General features: G+C 47.0%; 1 protein-coding gene across 3 annotated transcripts in view; it reads right to left on the bottom strand.

Annotated features, from left to right (window-relative positions):
• The window catches only part of ITGB3 (integrin subunit beta 3), a 70,983-nt gene that overhangs the window by 11,140 nt on the left and 39,614 nt on the right, over positions 1-20,229 (bottom strand). For all 3 annotated transcript variants that reach the window (XM_070773701.1, XM_019981935.2, XM_019981936.2), the window contains exons 5-13: positions 18,479-18,641; positions 17,691-17,852; positions 15,310-15,405; positions 14,809-14,898; positions 13,966-14,100; positions 11,992-12,421; positions 5,393-5,615; positions 4,024-4,124; positions 1,345-1,464 (exon numbers count right to left, since the gene is read on the bottom strand). In XM_070773701.1, the coding sequence (XP_070629802.1) occupies positions 1,345-1,464; positions 4,024-4,124; positions 5,393-5,615; positions 11,992-12,421; positions 13,966-14,100; positions 14,809-14,898; positions 15,310-15,405; positions 17,691-17,852; positions 18,479-18,641 (1,520 nt within the window). The remainder of the gene's footprint in view (positions 1-1,344; positions 1,465-4,023; positions 4,125-5,392; positions 5,616-11,991; positions 12,422-13,965; positions 14,101-14,808; positions 14,899-15,309; positions 15,406-17,690; positions 17,853-18,478; positions 18,642-20,229) is intronic.

The raw sequence follows: 20,229 nt of genomic DNA, 5'->3' as shown, positions 1-20,229 counted from the left end.
AGACAGGGTTCAGAACTCTGGATTTTTTAACAAGGGAACATACAAAAGTTCAAGAACCACTGCCCTCAAGCAGGGACCAGCAAACAGCCCAGTGAGCCAAATGCGGCTGGCCACCTGTTTTGGTCAACACACTCAGATGCCTTCATTTGCATACAGTCTACGGCTGCCTTCTTGCTGCTGTGTCAGAGTTGAGTAGTCACCGCAGAGACCATCTGGTTCACAAACCCTAAAATATTTAACATCTGGCCCTTTATAGAAACAGTTCACTGGCCCCTGGTCTAAAGAATGATTTGAAGAAACTCCTACAGCTGTAAAGAATGTCAAGTGACCAACTGATTTAGCCTCTGCCTTCAGAGATTGTTCCTTCATTCCAGAAAGTTCTGGCCCACCCCTCCCATCCCCCATGCCCACCATACCATAGCCCTTATCCCCTGCAGTGTCATGACTGTTTTACATGCCTCTCTTATCCATGGCCTGTGAATACCACACCTGCTTTATTTACTATTACATCCCCAGCACCTAGCCCATGCCTGATGTATAATAAATACTCAAAAATACTGTCTAATGATTGGGACTTCACAGTCCAGTGGTTAAGACTCCACCTTCCAATGCAGGGGGTGCAAGTTCGATCCCTGGTCAGGGAATTAAGATCACACATGCTGAGTGGTGTGGTGGGAAAAAAAAAAAAAGTCTAATGATTCGTACCTTCATCTATTGTTTAAGGGAAAGAAAGGAGATATAGAAAATATGGGGAAACAAGCAAATCTATTGCGCTGGATGGTGACAAACCTATGGTGGGTGTGTGTATGATACAATGGGCCCTCCTGCCTCTAGAGGGTCCGGAGAGCAAGCATTAACTTTTCAGTGTTGGAGGCAGCCTCAAATCCTTCACCACATCACATGGCAAAGCTGGTAAGGTGAAGACCTCAAACCTCAGGCCTTCCTCTGAAGCAGCAAGCAGGTTGTTCCTGGCAACCATTTAACTCTTAGTAGAGCAGATGCCCTGTGCTGAAAAGTGCTAGAATTTAAATTCCTTACTTCTTCCTTACAACGTCACCTCAAAAAACACCAGGCTATCATCTGTTCCTTGATGAGCTCCACACCTACCCTCTTCCTCTCCTTACCCACCTTCTTATTCTTCTGTCTCCTCAATTAGCAGGTCATTTTCTTGCTAATGTCTTTATTTATATACCCCACACTCAGGTGACAAGCCCTGATCTATCCCTTGTAAGATCAGGTTTCACCTGGATGTTCTTTTTAAGAGGAGTGATGGATGGAACTAACTGTCTAATATTGGTATCACTCTCCCTTGGTGAAGGGTCGGGACCCTCGGGGTTCACTCACCTGGCTCTTCCACCACATACAAAATGGACTTTCCACTGGAGTCTTCGTAGTACTGGAATCTGACAACACAGTCATCCTCATTCTTGTAGGTACAATTCACAGCATCCTTGCCAGTGTCCTCTGGGAGAGGAGGAAAGATGGGAGAATGAAAAATAGGTCAATTCCTGAAAGATGGAGCCACCCCCAAATCCAGTCTTGAGACTTCTGGGAAAGCATGTGACAGGAAACCCTATGTCTGACATTAGGCAATATGCTCAGAGATGGCTGTCGTGCCTGGCAATTGCTTCTAGATGACTCTCACTGCTGTATTAGTACTTTGTCCCTCACAAAGTACTTTTTGGTTCTTATTCCTTCCTCTAGAAGGAATATGACATCACAGTATTACAGTCTGATTCAAAGCCTGGCTCTATCACCTCCCAGCTGTGTGATCTTGGTTAAGTTACCTGACTGCATCAAATCTCTTTCTTCTTCTATAGCAGAAAAGATACCTTCACTCACAAGGATGGTTGAGAATCAAACCGCATAAACCACCTAACACACAGTGGTGTTCCCTTTCCTCTCTTTCCTTTCTGTTTGCTCAATGATTCCCAGTAGTTTGTTTACTCAATCCTTGCTGCTGCTGCTGCTGCTAAGTCACTTCAGTCGTGTCCAACTCTGTACGACCCCATAGACGGCAGCCCACCAGGCTCCGCCATCCCTGGGATTCTCCAGGCAAGAACACTGGAGTGGGTTGCCATTTCCTTCTCCAATGCGTGAAAGTGAAAAGTGAAAGAGAAGTCTCTCAGTTGTGTCCGACTCTTAGCGACCCCATGGACTGCAGCCTACCAGGCTCCACCGTCCATGGGATTTTCCAGGCAAGAGTACTAGAGTGGATTTCTTCTATTTCTGCTTTCTATCTGGTGCTCCTCCCCAGAGCCATCTCTCTTTCTCTGACTCTCATCATGTCTTGTTGGCTTCATCCCTTCCAATTCTAAAACCTGTTATTCTGACTGTGATATTATGGGTTACCCTCCACCAACTGCGCTATGCCCTCCACCAGCTTCGCTATGCCCTCCACCAGCTTTAGCAGATGGATAAATCTGACACATGATGAGATGAAGCGAGTGTACCAAGGTCACACAGCAAATAAGTGATGGAGCAGGACTAGGACATGAGTCTCAGAGCACATCCTACAGAGCCTTCAGTAAACCAGTGGTATTACAGGACAATGCAAAGAGTAAGGATTTCAGGATTTAGTTCCAACCTTAACTCACCACCAACTTGCTTTGTGAAAGTGAGAACTTTCTTGAGATTCAATTTTCTTATCCTCAAAAATGAAGTTAACAATAGTACTACGTTCTACTTTATTAGGTTATTGGGAGAAGAATAAGATAACGTGCACAAAAAGATACTTTTGTCATTTGTATAAGTTATACAATTCCATACAAAAAAGCATTTATTTTTATGATTATCATGGTGGAGGATGGGAGTATTTATCGACTAACTTGTGATACTCATCTAGTCTAGATAAAAATCTCTCCTATCAGCAGCCTCTTCCATCTAAGCTAATCATAGCAAGCCTGGTCTCCTCCAGAGGAAAAACTGCCTCTTCAAATTCAATTCCCAAATCACTATTACTCCAGACCCACTTCAGACATTAGCCAAAGGATCTAGAGATCTGACTCTTTCCCAAAGCACCCCCACCCTGAAGCTGGCTGGCTAGCTGTGTCTTCCTGTGGCTCCCACTGAACATGTGTTTCCTTCCTTCGTGTGAGATCGCTATCTCTCAGCATCACCCAATGTCTAACTGACCTCGATAACTACATCAGATATGCAACAGCAGCAAAGAGCAACTCCTTTTAAATCAAGATGAAGCAGAAACCAGAATAACTGCAGGCAAGTCTGTTCCTCACTGTGTTTCTGTCTTATGCCAGGAAGGGCTCCCAAGAGCCAAAAGGGCTTCAGGCTAATAATTTTGGCTCCAAATCCATAAAGGTGAAGGTTTCCCTCTGTATCTGCAGACCTGTATGCTGGACCTTGCTTAACATTGAGGTAAACTTGTCTGTTCAGTCGTTTAGTCGTGTCCCACTGTTTGTAGCCCCATGGACTGAAGCCCACCAGACTCCTCTGTCCATGGAATTTTCCAGGCAAGAATCCTGGAGTGAGTTGCCATTTCCTCTTTATTCCAGAGGATCTTCCCAACCCAGGACTCGAATCCATGTCTCTTTCATCTTCTGCATTGGCAGGCAGATTCTTCACCACTGAGCCACCTGGAAACCCCTTAGTAAATGCTGACTGGCCTACTAAACTAAGATTATCATGGGCAACTACTTCTTCACTCTGTGCCTCAGTTTCTTCACCTGTAAAATGGGATACATCATCTTTCTTTCCTTGGGGTAGTAAAGCTAGGGTTGCCAGATTTTCACATATTTTAAAAGTTCTTTGCAGGATTTTGCTGAGCCCATGGGCTCTAGGAAGTAAAAGGGGAGGGGACTGCTGAACACATTAGCAGACATGCAGAAAGACTCTCAGGGAAGCTAGCTTTTAGGAAGGACCTACTGTGCATCAGGCCTGCACAGTATACCTTTGAGGTAGGAATTACTCTTCCATTTTACAGATGAGAGTTGGATAGTTTCTATGGGTTAAACTGGAAAAACCCAGAACATGGGTGTGCATAACTCTATGGCTTGCTGAACTTACTAAGTTCCTTCACAGGCTCAATCTCATCACGACAATAACGGTTGCAGGTATTTTCCTCGTTGAGGGCTCCCCGGTTAAACTTCTTACATTCCACACACTCCCTAAAAGAGAGGGGACACAGGGGTGAAGGCAGGGAAGGAAGAACCCTAAGTGTGCTACAGTCTGGCTCTGCTGCCATACGCCCAGAAAGCTGCCCCACCCCCAGAAAACAGACACAGAAATAAAAAGATTTGTTAAGACAACCCTGGGGGACCCAGAAAGTCACATCTGGAGTTCAGGGGTGGGACTGCCCTCCTAACTGATAGGTAAGGCTAGGTAGGCAGAGGCCTCCAGGAACTTTATTAAACTTCTTTATGTGCCTCCTGTGACAGGAGGGCAAACCCTATGCCACTTCTGAGGGCCCTAAAGTCAGAACCAGTCTCATAATTTGGGGGCCTGGTGCAAAACAAAAATGTCAGTTCCTTATTCAAAAATTAGTAGGGGGCTTCCCTGGTGGTCCAGTGGTTGGGAGTCTGCTGACAATGCAGGGGACACAGGCTCGATCCTCGGTCCAGGAAGATCCCACATAACACAAGGCAGCTAAGTCCTTGCGCCACAACTTCTGAGCCCGCCTGCTGCAACTGCTGAAGCCCGTGCACCCTAGAGCCTGAGCTCTGCAACAAGAGAAGACGCGGCAATGAAAAGCCCACATGCCGCAACTAAGGAGTAGCCCCTGCTCACCACAAGTAGAGAAAGCCCTTGCGCAGCAACGAAGACACAGTGCGGCCACAAATAAATAAATAACTTTTCTTTAAATTAGGAAGAATTTCAAAACAGTGGTAGCAGAGCATTAAACAAAATGTGAGGCCCTTCTAAGCACAGGGTGCTGTACAAATGTGCGGGTTGCACACCCATGAGTCTAGCCAGGCTAAAGTAGTAAGAGAAACAGTGGGGCCATGGACTTGGGTTGATGGGGCTTCCTCTGCCCCCAGATGAATGATGTTTGTAGTGGTGAATGTCTCCTGTTTCACACAGTAGCCTTCATAATTCCAGCCCCACATCCTTCACAAAATCAGAACCTCAGCACTGGAACATTCCCCAGGAGTTATCTGGTTTAGCCTTCCTCCCGACTCAGGGATTCAGGATCCCGCCTAAAAGAGGTTTCTCCAACTGCAGTCCAGCTGGTACCACTCTGTCCCCTTCACCCCGGCTCTATCTCCAGCTTTCCCTCAAGTTTGCAATAGAAAGATGAAAGCTGGTCCTTTGCTGGAACAGACTCCTCTCTCTCTAAAGCTCTGGTGAGTAAGAGACAGAACCTGCTCAGTGTGGGGGACCCTCTCCCCCATCCCAGACACCCAACTCTCTCCAGCTCACGTCTCTGCCCACTCACTTCTTAAAGGTGCAGGCGTCAGGGCAGGTGGGACACTTCTCACAGGTGTCCCCATAGGAGCCCGGCTGGATGCAGACACAGCTGCCGCACTCACACTTGCCCCGTCCGCTGCACAGCAAGCCGTTGCTGGACATGCAGGTGTCCGTGCGTGTGGTACAGTTGCAGTAGTAGCCGGTCCAGTCGGAGTCACACAGGCAGTCCCCACAGCTGCACTGGCCATGGCCTGAAAACACACAGCCCAAGGGGTAGACCAGTCAGTGAGGCCCCCACTCCAGGACGGTATTCGGGGCTTTACCCTTCATCACCCTCTTCACATCACCACACTCTTGCCTCCACACTGAGCCATTCACCATCTTCTACACTGTTCTCATAGCCTCACGCTTCTCTGCCTGCTGTTCCCTCTGCTTAGATGCCCTTTCATCCGGAGACCACTACCAAACTCCTACTCATCCTTTAAAGCCCAACTCAAATGTTCCTTCCCCTCTGTAACTTTTTTCTGACCTCTCCAAGCCAAATCAACTGTCAGCCCATGTACTCTCCCAGTACTTATAGATACCTTTATTTCAACCCTGATGTTCAACCCATTTGCTTGCTTATCTGTTTCTTTCTGGATTGTGAGCTCCCTGATGGGGAGCACATATTACATTCATTTTTCCATCAATAGTGATTAGTATAAAATCTGATACACGGTAGGTGTACAACTAATGCAATTTCTTATTTATCTATTCATTCAACAAATATTTACTGAGCTCATACCACATCTTGAGCACTGGGGACTCAACGGTGAAAAAGACAGGCAAGATCTCTACTATCATAGATCTTACCTCCTCTAGTTAAATTCCTAGAAAATACACATAAACCTTCACCAACACAAGCCCTTCGTTGTATTATCATAGTTTGCAAAGAGCCACCAGCCTTATTAGGAAAGACTTATTTGCTTCCCTACCTGAGTATAGGAACAGGAGACAGAGATGAGGTGAGGGTAGGGGTTAGACTGCTTAAATGTAGGCATTAACTCTCAACACTATATTCCCCTAATATTCATTTACCAAGGCTTTAAAACTTGGCTCCTAAATCCTTCAGAAAGGTGACTCATTCTCCAGGACTCTGAATCAGGAAGAAGTGGATGAATAATAAAAATCTGATTGTTAATCAGAGGAAAGGCAGGGAGCAAAGGGGAAGTAACATGAATTGATCTGAAAACCAAGCCATTGTGTGAGCAGACGGGCCCCAAGATGGTGGAGGAGAGGATGGTACACAGCCAGGCTCAAATAGCAATGAGCTGGCACAGCCCCTGCTACCCAGTGACCCAGTGGGTCTGATTAATATCTCTTGGCCACTATAGGTCCCTCTGGCTGGTATCACCCACTAAAGGATGAGCGATACCAGCAATAATCCTCTAGGAACCACACTGGCATTCAAGGCTCAGACACACCTTCACTGTGTGTGTCTGTTTCCCAAGAAGGACATGAAACATAACCTCAATTACCCCAGCTGCCAAATATTGGGTTGGCCAAACAGCTCGTTGGGGTTTTTCCATATCATCTTATGGTAAAAACCCAAATGAACTTTCAGCCAACCTAATACATCTAGAGTAGCTGGCCCCAGTCTTTTTGGCACCATGGTCAAAAGTAGAAGACATCATGTTTTCGTGGAAGACAATTTTTCCACAGGCTGGGGTAGAAGGATGGTTTCGTGATGATCCAAGCCTGGTACATTTATTCTGCACTTTATTTCTAATATTATTACATCTGCTTCACCTGAGATCATCAGGCCTTATATCCCGAAGATCAGGGACCCCTGATCTAGAGAGTAGAAATACTGGGCTGGTAGAAGGATGAAGAAAGAAGACAGACTGCATTTTGAGGTTGGGTTCCCTATAAGCATGACTTGTGGTGAGAATTCTTGTGCCAGCGACTTCTTGGGGACGCAGAAGGGAAGGAGAGAAGCCAGGACAGGGCAGGAGTCAAATGCTCACAGGCGGACTTCCCTGGCGGTCCAGTGGTTAAGATATCGCCTTCCAAAGCAGGAGAGCGGGTTCAATCCCTGTTTGGGCAGCTAAGATCCCACATGCTCCTGGCCAAAAAGCCAAAAAGCAATATTGTAACAAAGTCAATAAAGACTTTAAAAATGGTCCACATCAAAACAGAGCTGGCAGGAATGGGGTCTCAGCCTGACAACTCCCCTCAGCTTGATCCCACAGCAGGCTGATGGGCATGACCGGCACCACAGCAACCTTGAGGCAAAGGGACTGGCCTGTGTAACCCCTTGTCCACCAGTCATTAGCCAAGGTCTGAGGGCCATCCAGCTCTTGTCAGCTGAAAATAATTCTCCAGAGAAGGCACAATTGTGAGGTATTCCCAGCAGCCCTACCAGCGGCAGGGGGATGGGTGGGCCAGCCAGCAGAGTGGGACCCCCACAGTGTCCACTACACCCAGCTTTTGACCGTGCCTCCTGGATAAGGAAAAGCGGACCCCACAGAGGCCTGGCAGCACTCAGAGGCCTCAGTCTCCTCAGAAACCCTTGTCTCATAGTGTTTCCTTTGTGAGGCTAAACAAAGTGATCTTTGAGAAGACGGTCCGCAGGCCAGCCGGGGAGTGAGGCTGGAAGTGGATAGTGGCAGGCCAGCGCCAGCAGGCTGGCTCCAAGGCCCCGGCAGGGTCAAGCTTTAAAAGGAAACCAAAGTGCGGTAATGTCACAGGACTGGCGTCCCTCCAGCAAAAGGGGTTCACAGGAAAGTCAGGGGAGGAGGGTGGGAAACGAAGAAAAAACGTGAGAAAGAGGAGGGAGGGAGAGAAGAAGGTGGCCCGGGAGGTGTGGGGGAGGGGAAGGAAAGGGAGAAGCAGGGGTCTCAGGTCAGAGGTCAGGCAGCCACTCCCCCATACACTTTGACCTTCTGGGCTGACACATCACTCCGCTGCCCTCCTCTATGGGCCAGCCCTTTCTCTGACTTCCCACCTCCTCCATGAAGCCCCCGGGCCTCCCCCGTCCACAGTGAGTCTCTCTAACACTCAGTGAGTCTCTATAACACTCACTGAGGACGCTTCACTTCTGGGATCTGGCAGGTTCTGCCTTGTGCTGTGAATTCTCCTTGGGTAAGTTTATGACAAAACTGTCTTATTCATGCTTCTCTCTCTCTTTTTCTTTATTTGGCTGTGCCAGGTCATAGCTGCGGCATGAAGACTCTTAGTTGCGGCATGCGAGATCTAGTTCCCTGACCAGGGATCGAACCCGGGCCGCCCTGCATTGGGAGTTTGGAATCTTAACAACTGAACCACCAAGGAAGTCCCTTATTCTTGCCTCTCTATCCCACAACACTATGGCACACAGCACAGAACCTGGCTCACATGGGCGCCTGATCAGCATTCATGTGAGAGGGTCAATTCCTAGGCAGGTTGATAAGAAGTCCGGGGGTCCCCAAGGAGACAGGGATCTGGAATTCTCGAGGAGGAGGAAAGGACAAACTTTTTTTCCCTCTACATTCTTTAGGATTATATATCAATAATGTATTCTGCTTGAGGAAAGTTTCTGAAAAAAAACCTTGATGTGACAAGGGAAGAATCCCTTGAGGACAAGGATGCACGCCCTGACATTTGAGGGGTGCTGATACCATGCAACCACAAAGACCATGCCTCCAGTGGGGAGGAGGGGACAGGGACAGCCAGGGGCTGGGACCATGGGCAAGTCATTGCGCTCCCGAGCCCCTGCTTGAGCGAAGAACAGACCAGGCCAGCAGCTCTAGGCAGGGAGGGACAAGGATGAGCTGGGCTATAAGCCCCGCCAGGTCAGGAACCACACATGACCCCTTTGTACCCATATGGACCGAGGGCCTGGCATAGAGCAGGTGTTCAGCGAGCATATGTCCCTGGAGAATGTGATAACGGCACCAGAGGGTCCAGACCTGAGGTCGGCGGACACCCAACACGGTGGCAGGAAGGGAGAGGGAGGCCTCAGAGCTGCAGCGGCTGCCTGGGCTTCCCTCGTGTGAGGGGCTGGAGCTCAATGGGGACGAGCTGTTCCTGCGCGGCTGGGAGGCAGGAATAAGGGCTGCTGACCCGGGGCCTTTGTTCTGCGGCTTCAGTGGGGCGGTCAGCCAAAGGAAACACACTCTGGCTGGGATCCCTCCCACATGCCCCACATCAGACCAGGAACAATCAGCCCATAGAGTAGCAGCAGGCCTTCCTCCTACCCTGGTGCCGTCGTGGTCTATGTGTAAGCCTCTCCTGGGGGGAACTTTTTTTCCCTCAGTCCCAACCTTCTCCTCATGTGTCTCGCACGTCAAACTTAACCATTCCCTTTGGTGCCTTGAATATGACGTGTGTGTGCTTAGTCGCTCAGTAGTGTCCAACTCTTTGCAACCCGGTGGACTGTAGCCCACCAGGCTCCTCTGTCCATGGGATTCTCCAGGCAAGAATACTGGAGTGGGTTGCCATGCCCTCCTCCAGGGGATCTTCCCAACCCAGGGACTGAACCCAGGTCTCCCGCCTTGCAGGTGGATTCTTTACTGTCTGAGCCACCAGGGAAGCCCTGAATACGACATAAATACTATTAAATATTAGAAGGCAACAGTCCCCAACTGTTTTGGCACCAGGGATGTGTTTCACAGAAGACAATTTTTCCATGGACTGGGGTTGGGGGGGGATGGTTTGGGGATGATTCAAGAGCATTCCATTTATTCTGCCCTTTATTTCTATTATTAACCCATCAGCTCCACCTCAGATCATCAGGCATTAGATCCCGGATGTGAGAAGGAACCGAAACTCCTGCCTCACTCCTGAATTCAAATTGCTGGGTGTGTCTGTGTGTCTGTGCATATCTGATCTCTCTTTCCCCTAATCTCTCTCATATCAATTTTTTGTTATAAGAAGATATTTAATTTGATCAGTCTCAAATGCTATAAAATATTACCGCAAATTGAAGATTTTAACATTCTAGGAACAGTATTCCCTTTCTCTGATATCATTTTTCTCCAGTCTCTCAAATTTTGTTGACTTGAGTAAACAATGTTATAGGTAATAGATAGAGGCCATTTTTATATTACTTGGGTATGCTTTAGAATGACACACGTTTACCTTTCTCATCAAGCTTTCCTAAAGGCCAATGTTAAAGTGAACACCTGGGTAGATTAGCTCTGCTGGTTAGAACCCCAGGGCAAGTGAAGCCAATTTGGGTCATAGGTTTGATCACCCCAGAAGCCAATGATAATCTCTGTTCGATTGGCCACACAATACAACTGCAAACTGGTCCCAACCAAACTGCAGATATCTTCAGTCTATCTCTCACAATGGGGATTAAGCCACAGTGACTACAGCCCAGCAAAAATGTATCCCTAGTGCTCAGGAACAACTCAGACTGCCTAACTGCCTCTGGGAGTGTTGTCAGTGTGTCTGGAGATAAGGATTAGGTTAACTTAGTTGGACTTCTAGCTGGGGAAGTACCCCAGGAGTGGGCTTTGGGGTAAGGAGAAACCAGCTTGAGATTATCATGGGCCTCAAGATTTTACTGAATTTTGTAATGAGGTAGACAACAACTCAGTATCCTGCAGGTAGGAGGATTCAAACTCATAATCCCCAGCCTGCAGTCTGGGACTGTCTGTGGCAGCACCCCCAAAAAACATCTGTGCTGTGCAATATGGGGGCGACTAGCCACAGGCACCTAAGGAACACAGAAACTAATTTTTTTTATTTAATTTGATTTAAACTTTGTACCTAAGCGTTAATTAAACTTGATTCATTTAAATTTAAATAGCCACCATTTTGGACTGTAGAGATGAAGAGTACAAAAAGTAATAATATACCAACAGTGATAATAAAATAGTACCAACACTTAATAAGAGCTTACTATTTTTCAGTCACTCTCCTAAGTGTACTGGCTCATTAAATGTGCTCCAATATCTTGCAAAGACACTACTTGTTTTCCACATGTTGTGTGATGAAAATATAAATTCATGTAAAATAATCATTACTAACTTCACTACATATTCTGACATTGTGTAGTTTCCAAACCTATGTATACTAAAATTTTAATTAGTATTAGTCAGTGTTTTTTTTTTTTTTTTAAGTAAAAAAAGGGTTGGAGGACTTCCCTGGTGGTCCAGTGGTTAAGACTCCACTCTTCCAATGTGGGGAGGGGGTCAAGTTGCGACCCCTAGTCGAAGAACTAAACTAAGATACCTCATGGTGTGGCAAAAAAAAAAAAAAAAAACTTTAATTTAAAAAAGGGGTTGATTCATATCCTCAAAAAGATTGGAAACCAGTGACTTAAAATGTGAGCTGAAGGGCAAATGAGAGAAAAGAAAAAAACTATCTTCACTTTCAATTTTCCCCACTCCTTCCCACCCTCTTTTAAGAGAGAAGCCCCCTGAAAGCAGACACTTATTTCCTTCCTTGTGTCCCTCGAGAAAGGACAGAGGGAGCTGAGGGGAATTAAAAAGAACCTCGCTTCTGTTTTCTGCCCTTGGAGTGGAACACCATCGGCTCCCTCTGCCCCTGAGCCACCCTGTGCCCACCTCAAGCCCTAGCCTGCATCCATTTCCAGAGGCTGCAGATGCGTGAGTGTGTGTGGGTACCAGGATGGAAGGCATGTGCAATTTCACTCACCTGAGCACATCTCCCCCTTGTAGCGGACACAGGAGAAGTCATCACACTCACAGTACTTGCCCGTGATCTTGCCAAAGTCACTGCTGTGGCAGACGCACTGGCCACAGAGACACTCGCCCCGCTGGCTACAGATGGGCTGGCCCTCCCGGGGGCTGCACTCGTCCTGCTGCGAGGGGCGGTAGTCCTCTTCCGAGCACTCGCACTGGGACCCCAGCCAGCCGGGCCCACAGCGGCACACCCCACACTCAAAGGTCCCATTGCCATTGTTGCAGCGGTGGCTAAAAGGCTCAGCCTCGGCCTGGCAGGCACAGTCACAGTCGAAAGTGACCTGCACGGTGAGGCTGTCTTTGAAGCCCACAGGCTTGATGGTGAAGGACTTCTCCTTCTTCTGGGGACAGCCACGCACTTTGGCCTCAATGCTGAAGCTCACCTGGATGGAAAGTAAGATCGTGTTCAGACACAGGGGACCCTGTTGACACTCCAGCCCTGGAGGGAAAGAAGCTGTTCCCTGCCCTGCCCAGGAATGCTCAAACTGGGTGTCCTGTTCCCCGCAAGCCAAAGTTCCTCAGCTTTGCCGCTACCAGGGTCTGCAAAGCCAAAGCAAGAGCCTGGGGACAGTTGTGCATTGTGACCTGCTGGCTGGGTGTAGACATGGCTTATAATCATGAGATAGCTTTTTTTAAAAAAATAAATAAACCAGTTCAAGCAGAGCAGAACCTATGATCTTATAAACACTCTGCCTTGGCCAACTAAGCTAGCTGATTACATAATATCAAGGTACACAAAGCACTATTTTGTGGCATTGTATGGTAACCCTGGGGCTTCCCAGGTGGCTCAGTGGTAAAGAATCTGCCTGCCAATATAGAAGATGCAAGAGACACGGGTTCAGTCCCTGGGTGGAGAAGATCCCCTGGAGAAGGAAATGACAACCCACTTCAGTATTCTTGCCTGGGAAATCCCATGGACAGAGGAGTCTGGCGGGGCTACAGTCAGTCAACGGGGTCACAAAAGAATCAGACATGACAGCGACTAAACAACAACAACGGTAACTCTAACCCATACAGTGTCACGTAGCGACAACCGCAGGCTCAAGGCCTACTGTTCAATTTCTTTATAGTTTATTTTTATTTATTTATTTATTTTGGGCCCGCCTTGCAGCATGCAAGATCTTAATTCCCCAACCAGGGATCGAAACCGTGAGCCCTGCAGAGGAAGCACAGAGTGATAACCACTAGACCACCAGGGAGGTCCCTGTTCAATTTCCATATGACATTTCATCACTTGTGCAATCAAACATGTTTCAGGCCAACGTTTCTTACTAGGGTGTGTGCACCCGTGCCTAGAGTATAGACAGAAAGAGGGATGGGTATAGACATTAAATGATACAGACATGGATGACATAACTATAGATAAGCCCCTTTTCTTCCCACCCCTTTCACCATCCCTCTCCCCCAAGGCAGAAGCCGAGGAGAACAACTAGGGAAGGAAAGCCACAGAGGAACTAAGGAGGCAGAATGAACGTTTGCATTCTGAAATTCCATGCTGGGTATTTTCACCTGTTCTGTTTGCTGCCAAATCTTCAGCAGCTAGGACAATGCCTGGCACGAAGTCAGGGCTCAATAAATATTTACAGATGACATTTCCAGTTACGTTGTGAAGCAAAGAAAGTCATTACTTTAGAGGAGGATGGAGACCGGTAAGGGGCTGAAGGCAAGAAATATTATCTGCAATCGGCTGTGCATAAACAGTCACCTAAATGCAAGTTTTAAAAAAATCCTGATGGGGAAGTTACTTAACGGAGAAAGTTTAGGTAACAGAAGTCTCGGAGGCAAAGGCTGGCAGCTCCGTTCCATCTGACTTGTAAGGACGTTCAGGAAGAAAGTACAGGGAAGGAAGGGGTGGGTGCCCACAGAGGTTCCGGAGCACAGGCCAAGGTGAGAGCTGCAGCATCAGCCCCTGTCCAGCCCACCTCACCGTGTCTCCAATCTTGAGTCCAACGCAAGACTTCAGGCCTGGGATGACTTCGTTGTTGAGACATGTGGCGTTGAAGGATAAGGACAGCTCTTCGGGGAGGTCACGCACTTCCAGCTCTACTTTGGAGCGGATTTTCTGAGCAAGAAAGGGCAAAAGAAGGCAAGAAAACGGGCTGAGAGGACACAAGTAGGGGCCAATTACATCCCAAGCAAAAACCACCAGGTGGTCCTGGACTCACCTGTCCCACTAAATGCTGAGGTCCGCCTGCCAGCTGCCACAGCATCCCTAGGAGCCTGTATCCTACTAACCTTCCAGCCCAAGACCTGCTCTCGCTCTTTCTCCACTTGTGTCTAGGTGAGTCTGGGTAAAACCTAAACCAGCTGTGCCCTCCTACAGACCTCACAGACTTGCAAGAAAGGAGTGCTGATACTGGTCGCCTTGGGTAGTACCACTTTCTACCTAATTTTTCATCAGCCTCACATTCACCATAATTCAGCTCCCTCTTCCCTCTGTTGTTGGAGCCCAGCTCTCCCTCAGTCTGTACCCACTCCCAGTTTCAGGGTCCTGCTCCTTAACATCATCCCCATTGTCTCTTTCCATTTCACCTTCTCTAAGCAGTTCCCCTGTTGTTCCTATGGCTCCCTCCATCCCCTCCTGAGCCATTTCTGTTGCAGAAGGCTGCGTTCCTCCCAGTGCTGCCTATCACCTAGCCTCTGGAAGAATAAGAAGGCAGTCAAGGCTGCATAGTGGACTAGCTGCCAGGACTCCCAAATCTGAGGCCTCCTGGGTAACGCCAAGTGCAGTGGACGCTTAGCAGGTCCATTCCCAGTGTAAGGCGCTTACCCCATAAGCATCCACAATGAGCTGGAGAACATTGCTGGAATCAGTAGACAGAACCCCCACTGTGGTCCCTGGGATGAGCTCACTATAGTTCTAGAAAAGAAGACAAAGATGTCTACGGATGACTGATAAAGATGGTGGTCTCCAAAAGCCCTCCCCAAATAGATGGAGGGTCTTGAAATGAAAATTGAGGGAGGGATGGGATATTTTACTTATCACTGCCAGGAATATATCTAGCAGTTTTTCAGCCCTGAGAAAAATTACAGAGAACCTCTCACACCCCTCTTCCCACTAAATTACTCCCCTCCACCACTGCAAACGTCAATACACCCATCGTGCTAGGTTCAAGGTTGGAGGAGAGAGGTTCACCAAAAGTAATCATTGGCTCCCAGGTCTTTGCTGATTGGGGACCATGGCCAAAGGTAGTCTGGGTTGGTTCCCTGAGATAGGTCCACCCATCACAGACCCCACTCCCACTCCAGGAAGCCCCGAAGGAATGGTCACCTGGTAGAGACTGACTACACTTTCAGTCACTGCAAAGATCAAATTGATGTTTTTCTGGGATAGCTTCTCAGTCATCAGCCCCAAGGAAGGATAATCCTGTAAAAAGGGACAATGTGGAGATTAGTTAAGAAGTAAGAATCTGTTCACATACATCCCTGGATTCTAAACCTTAGGACTTGGTTGATTTTGGCCATGGCCCAGACAGTGATGGGGCTTTAACTTTTTCACCCCATGACAATAAGAAGCAAACACAAACTCAGGCGTGAACTCGGGATAGATGAAGAGATACAGGCTTGTAGTATCAAAACTAAACACCTCTCTCTTCCTACTCAGATTTGAAGCATCCACACCAAGGAGCAGCTTCCTGGACCAGGTACTGCCAGGCCTCGTCATTTTGAAGCTTACTCCTATTTTGTGGCTCCTAACAAATGCCTTGGCTTGGTGCTCACAGTACTCTGCCATGTGATCTCAACCTTCCTTTCCAGTCATCATGTAGCCTCTCTTCCCCTTTCACTCACCACTGATCTGGAACCCTGTCTTTCTCCCACCTGAAGTGGACTTCTTTTTGTTAATCCTCCTTCCTTAGGATCCAGCTCAGGTCTCACCTTTTCCAGGAGGCCTTCCTTGACCACCCCAATTCACGATGAGCTTTCTTCTTTTGAATACCTAAAGTCTTTATCAAGTGTTTCACCTAGTTAGCATTAATCATGCACCTTCTGTTATTGGTACCATATCTTCTTGACTAAACCAAAAACTCTTTAAGAGCAGGACATTATATAGTCATGTTAACATTCTCCAACCCCAGTAAGGGCATGCTTAGTGTGTATGTGTTCAGTCGCTTCACTTGTGTCTAATTCTTTGCTACCCCATGGACTGTAGCCCACCAGGCTCCTCCATCCATGGAATTCTCCAGGCAAGAATACTGGAGTGGGTTGCCATACTCTCCTCCAAGGGATCTTCCCAATCCAGGGATCGAACCCACGTCTCCTGCGTCTCCTGCATTGCAGGTGGGTTCTTTACTGCTGAGACACTGGGGAAACCCCAAGGCCCTGCATAGACTAGGTGTCAGTTATTATAGACTCACCCCTTGCTTGGTAGTGCTCAAGCTGCATATGGCTGATACCAAAATCTCAAGCCAAAAAGGCAGTGCAGACAACATATCTCTGGAATCCTAGACCTTTCAGGGAGCTCATGAGATTGTGAAACTCAGGTTCCTGCCTTCACACAGGTGTACATTTAAGCCACCTAGATGGAGTAGTTGCTATGTTGTCTTTAAGAAATGAAGAGTTCACATCTCCCCCTATATACTCAGAGTATCAGTATTCTGCAGGTCTGTACATTTCCTTTATGGTTTACTGCAATTTCTCCTGTTTCCATGTAAACTCCTTTCCTTTGTTTTACCTTCTGTGAACATAGAAAACAACTTCTAAGAAGTCTCTTCATACAGAGTAGTGGTTACCAGAGGGGAAGGGGTGGAGGAGGATGAAATGCGTAGAGGATCAATTGTATGGTGACAGATGGAAACTAAATTTGGGGTGGTGAGCATGGTGTAGTGTATGCAGTAGAAAGATACTGATGTACACCGTGAAACATACAATGTTATAAACCAACGTTACCTCAAAAAAAAAATAATTAAAAAAAAAAGTCTTTTGGGGACTTCCCTGGTGGTTCAGTGGCTAAGACTCCAGGCTCTCCATGTAGGGGCCCCGAGTTCAATCCCCGCTCAGGGAACTAAGATCCCACATGCTGCAACTAAGAGTTCATATGCCGCAATGAAAATCGAAGATCTAAGTGCTGCAACTAAGACCCAATGCAGCCAAATAAATAAAGAAAATATCCTTAAGGGTTTTCCATATTAAAAAATAATAATACAATTTTTTTAGTTTTTAACTTTAAAAAGTCTTCTCATGTATCAGCTAAACTATCCTTTAGCCCTTGTATTCCAGCTAAATGACTCTGAGCCCTTTATCCTTTCCTCACAGGACCAGCTCGCCATGGTTGGCCAGTCTTGGTCTCTTCTTCCTCTGTCTTCTTCCAATAACCACAGAGAGCATGATGGTCCAAGAAGGGGCTAATTTGTACACAATGACAGGATGGCCCTGCTTTCCAGCTGAACATGTAAGAGTCCTCTGGGGCATTCTGGATGCCATGATGCTGCAGCTGGTGCTGGAGGCAGTGAGGGGAGCAGTAACACTGACCCCAGCCAGGACCATCTCTAATGGTTGTGCGGGTTGTACCCTGGATGAAGACAGGCTGCAAAGAGCCCTGTATCCTGCCCAGAGGAAGGCCTGTCATTTTCATATTCACACAAAGACTCTGCCTGAGTTAGGGCAGTCCTGGCCATAGTGAATAGGAACCATAAGTGGAAAAAAGAATCTCACCATGGTGGTGGAGGCAGAATAATGGTTGTCACTGCCCACATGACACTGCCCATCATTGGGCTGGACGATGCCTGCCAGCCTTCCATCCAGCGCTATATGGGTCTTGGCATCAGTGGTAAACACCAGCAAGTGGGAGGCATCATTCCTCCAGCCAATCTTCTCCTGTTTAAAAAAAAAAAAAAAGGTGAACGACAGCAACTTTAGCTACGTCACTGGTACAAAACAAAGACCCAAGGAGTTCCCAATCTGAAGGGCTAGACGTGGGCTGGAGGATGGCCTCAGTCCCAGTCCTCGGAATACAAGCTGGAGCTTTCCAACTCAGCAGTTTCTGTTCTCTTAGAAAAACAGTCTCAGAGCTCACTAGTTTAAGCAGCTGAAAGACACCTACTTCATCTCCAAATAGAACTTCTTCAATGAGAATCACATGGCCCATCCAGAAACCCACCTGCATCTGCAGAGCTGGGCTGGGCTAGAAGAAATCTTGCCTGAACATCTGCCCACTTTGCTGAGGTTAAGTAAACCCAGCCTGGACTTGGATATACTTCCAGAGAAGGTGAGGAGATGCTCTCCCCAGTAAGCATCTGGGTCCCGTAAGAAAAATATCAGCTCTGGCCAGGGAGCAAATACAAGCGGAGGTTGTTTATCAGCAGCAACATGTTGTCATACTGTACAAAGCTCTGCTTAGTTCCTATCTTGTATTTCACCCAGAAATCCCCACCGTTGAACTACTTCCTCCCCATTTTGATCTGTATCAACCACACCTGGCACTCCACACCCTCCAAACTCACATCACAGACGGTAGCCTGCATGATGGCATCAAAACCACCCTCTGGGGCATCTCGGTTCCGTGACACACTCTGCTTCTTCACCTCCTCATTGAAGCGGGTCACCTGGTCAGTTAGTGTCAGCACATGTTTGTAGCCAAACATGGGCAAACAGGTAGCCTTCATACTAGGGAGGGAAGGAGATGATTTAAACATACATCTGACAGAAAAGATTGCAGAGAGGGAGACTTCCCTGGCAGTCCAGTGCTTCCAATACAGGGAATGCAGGTTCGATCCCTGGTCAGGGAACTAAGGGATCCCACATGCCATGTGGTGTAGCCAGGGATAGGGGTGAAGAAAAGACTGCCTGGGGAGTTGGAGGGAAAAGAGGGAGAGAGATGTGGAAAGTGGTATATCCAGTCCAGTTCTATGAAGCTAGAATTATCCAGAGAGTTTAGACACTAAACCCTTCAAATTACCTAGGTATCACATTGAATTAACCTCCAGCTAGCTCAAAGGATAAGAGAGTGAACTGTGGAACCAGACTGTCTTGATTCAAATCCCAGTTCCTTGACTTACTAGTCATGGAACCCTAGGCAAGCTTCTCTATACCTAACCTATAAAAAAAAATGGGGACATGAGAGCTAGTAAGAGTTGTTGTGAAGCCTTGTTGTTCAGTTGCTCAGTTGTGTCCAGCTCTTTGCAACCCCATGGACTGCAGCACACCAGGCTTCCCTGTCTACCACCAACTCCCAGAGCTTGCTCAAACTCATACCCATTGAGTCAGTGATGCCATCCAACCATCAAATCCCCTGCTGTCCCCTTCTCCTGCCTTCAATCTTTCCCAGCATCATGGTCTTTTCCAATGAGTCAGCTCTTCGCATCAGGTACCAAAGTATTGGAGCTTCAGCATCAGTCCTTCCAATGAATATTCAGGACTGATTTCTTTAGGATTGACAGGTTTGATCTCCTTGCAGTCCAAAGGACTCAAAAGTCTTCTCCAACACCACAGTTTGAAAGCATCAATTCTTAAGCACTCAGCCTTCTTTATGGACCAACTCTCACATCCATACATGAGTACTGGAAAATCATAGCTTTGATTATACAGATTTTTTTGACTATACGGACCTTTGATGGCAAAGTAATGTCTCTGCTTTTTTATACACTGTCTAGGTTTGTCATAGCTTTTCTTCCAAGGAGCAAGCATCTTTTACTTGTAAGGTTTAAGTGAGTTAACATGGGGAAGGTTCTCAGATCAGAGTGAGGCTTTGGTTGCTATTGCTAACATCTTATACTCAACACTTCTCTAAAGTAACATTAACATAACAATAAGCAAAAGTTTATCAATAACTTTATGTCTCTGAGCTATCAATAAATTGATAGATCTGTGTCAAACAGGACACAGTTGTTTTTTTTTTCCCTGGGATCCTTACTGGGTAAACTTACAACCCACATAACTCTCAAATCTAAAAAGTAAAGCTGTACCCTGACAGACTTGATAACCATTATTTTAAATTATAGTCCATGAACTTGCATAGTCTCACCACCAATTAAATAAATAAACCATTTAGTTGTAAGCCAAAGTCTCAAAGTAGGGACACATCTATCTATGCTAGATGGTTCAATAAATATCACTTCCACTCTTTTATATTCCTCTAGGACTCAATTCCTTGCATTTGAACTCTGTAGGGCCCATCTTCTAGATAAGGACAATAACAATGGAATCGATCATTCTGAAATCATAATTCCTCTATTTACTTATCCATAAAGTTCTC

The sequence above is a fragment of the Bos indicus genome, chromosome 19 (genome assembly GCF_029378745.1).
Source record: "Bos indicus isolate NIAB-ARS_2022 breed Sahiwal x Tharparkar chromosome 19, NIAB-ARS_B.indTharparkar_mat_pri_1.0, whole genome shotgun sequence".
In the NCBI taxonomy this organism is placed as follows: domain Eukaryota; kingdom Metazoa; phylum Chordata; class Mammalia; order Artiodactyla; family Bovidae; genus Bos; species Bos indicus.
This window is presented reverse-complemented; position numbering and strand designations above follow the sequence as displayed.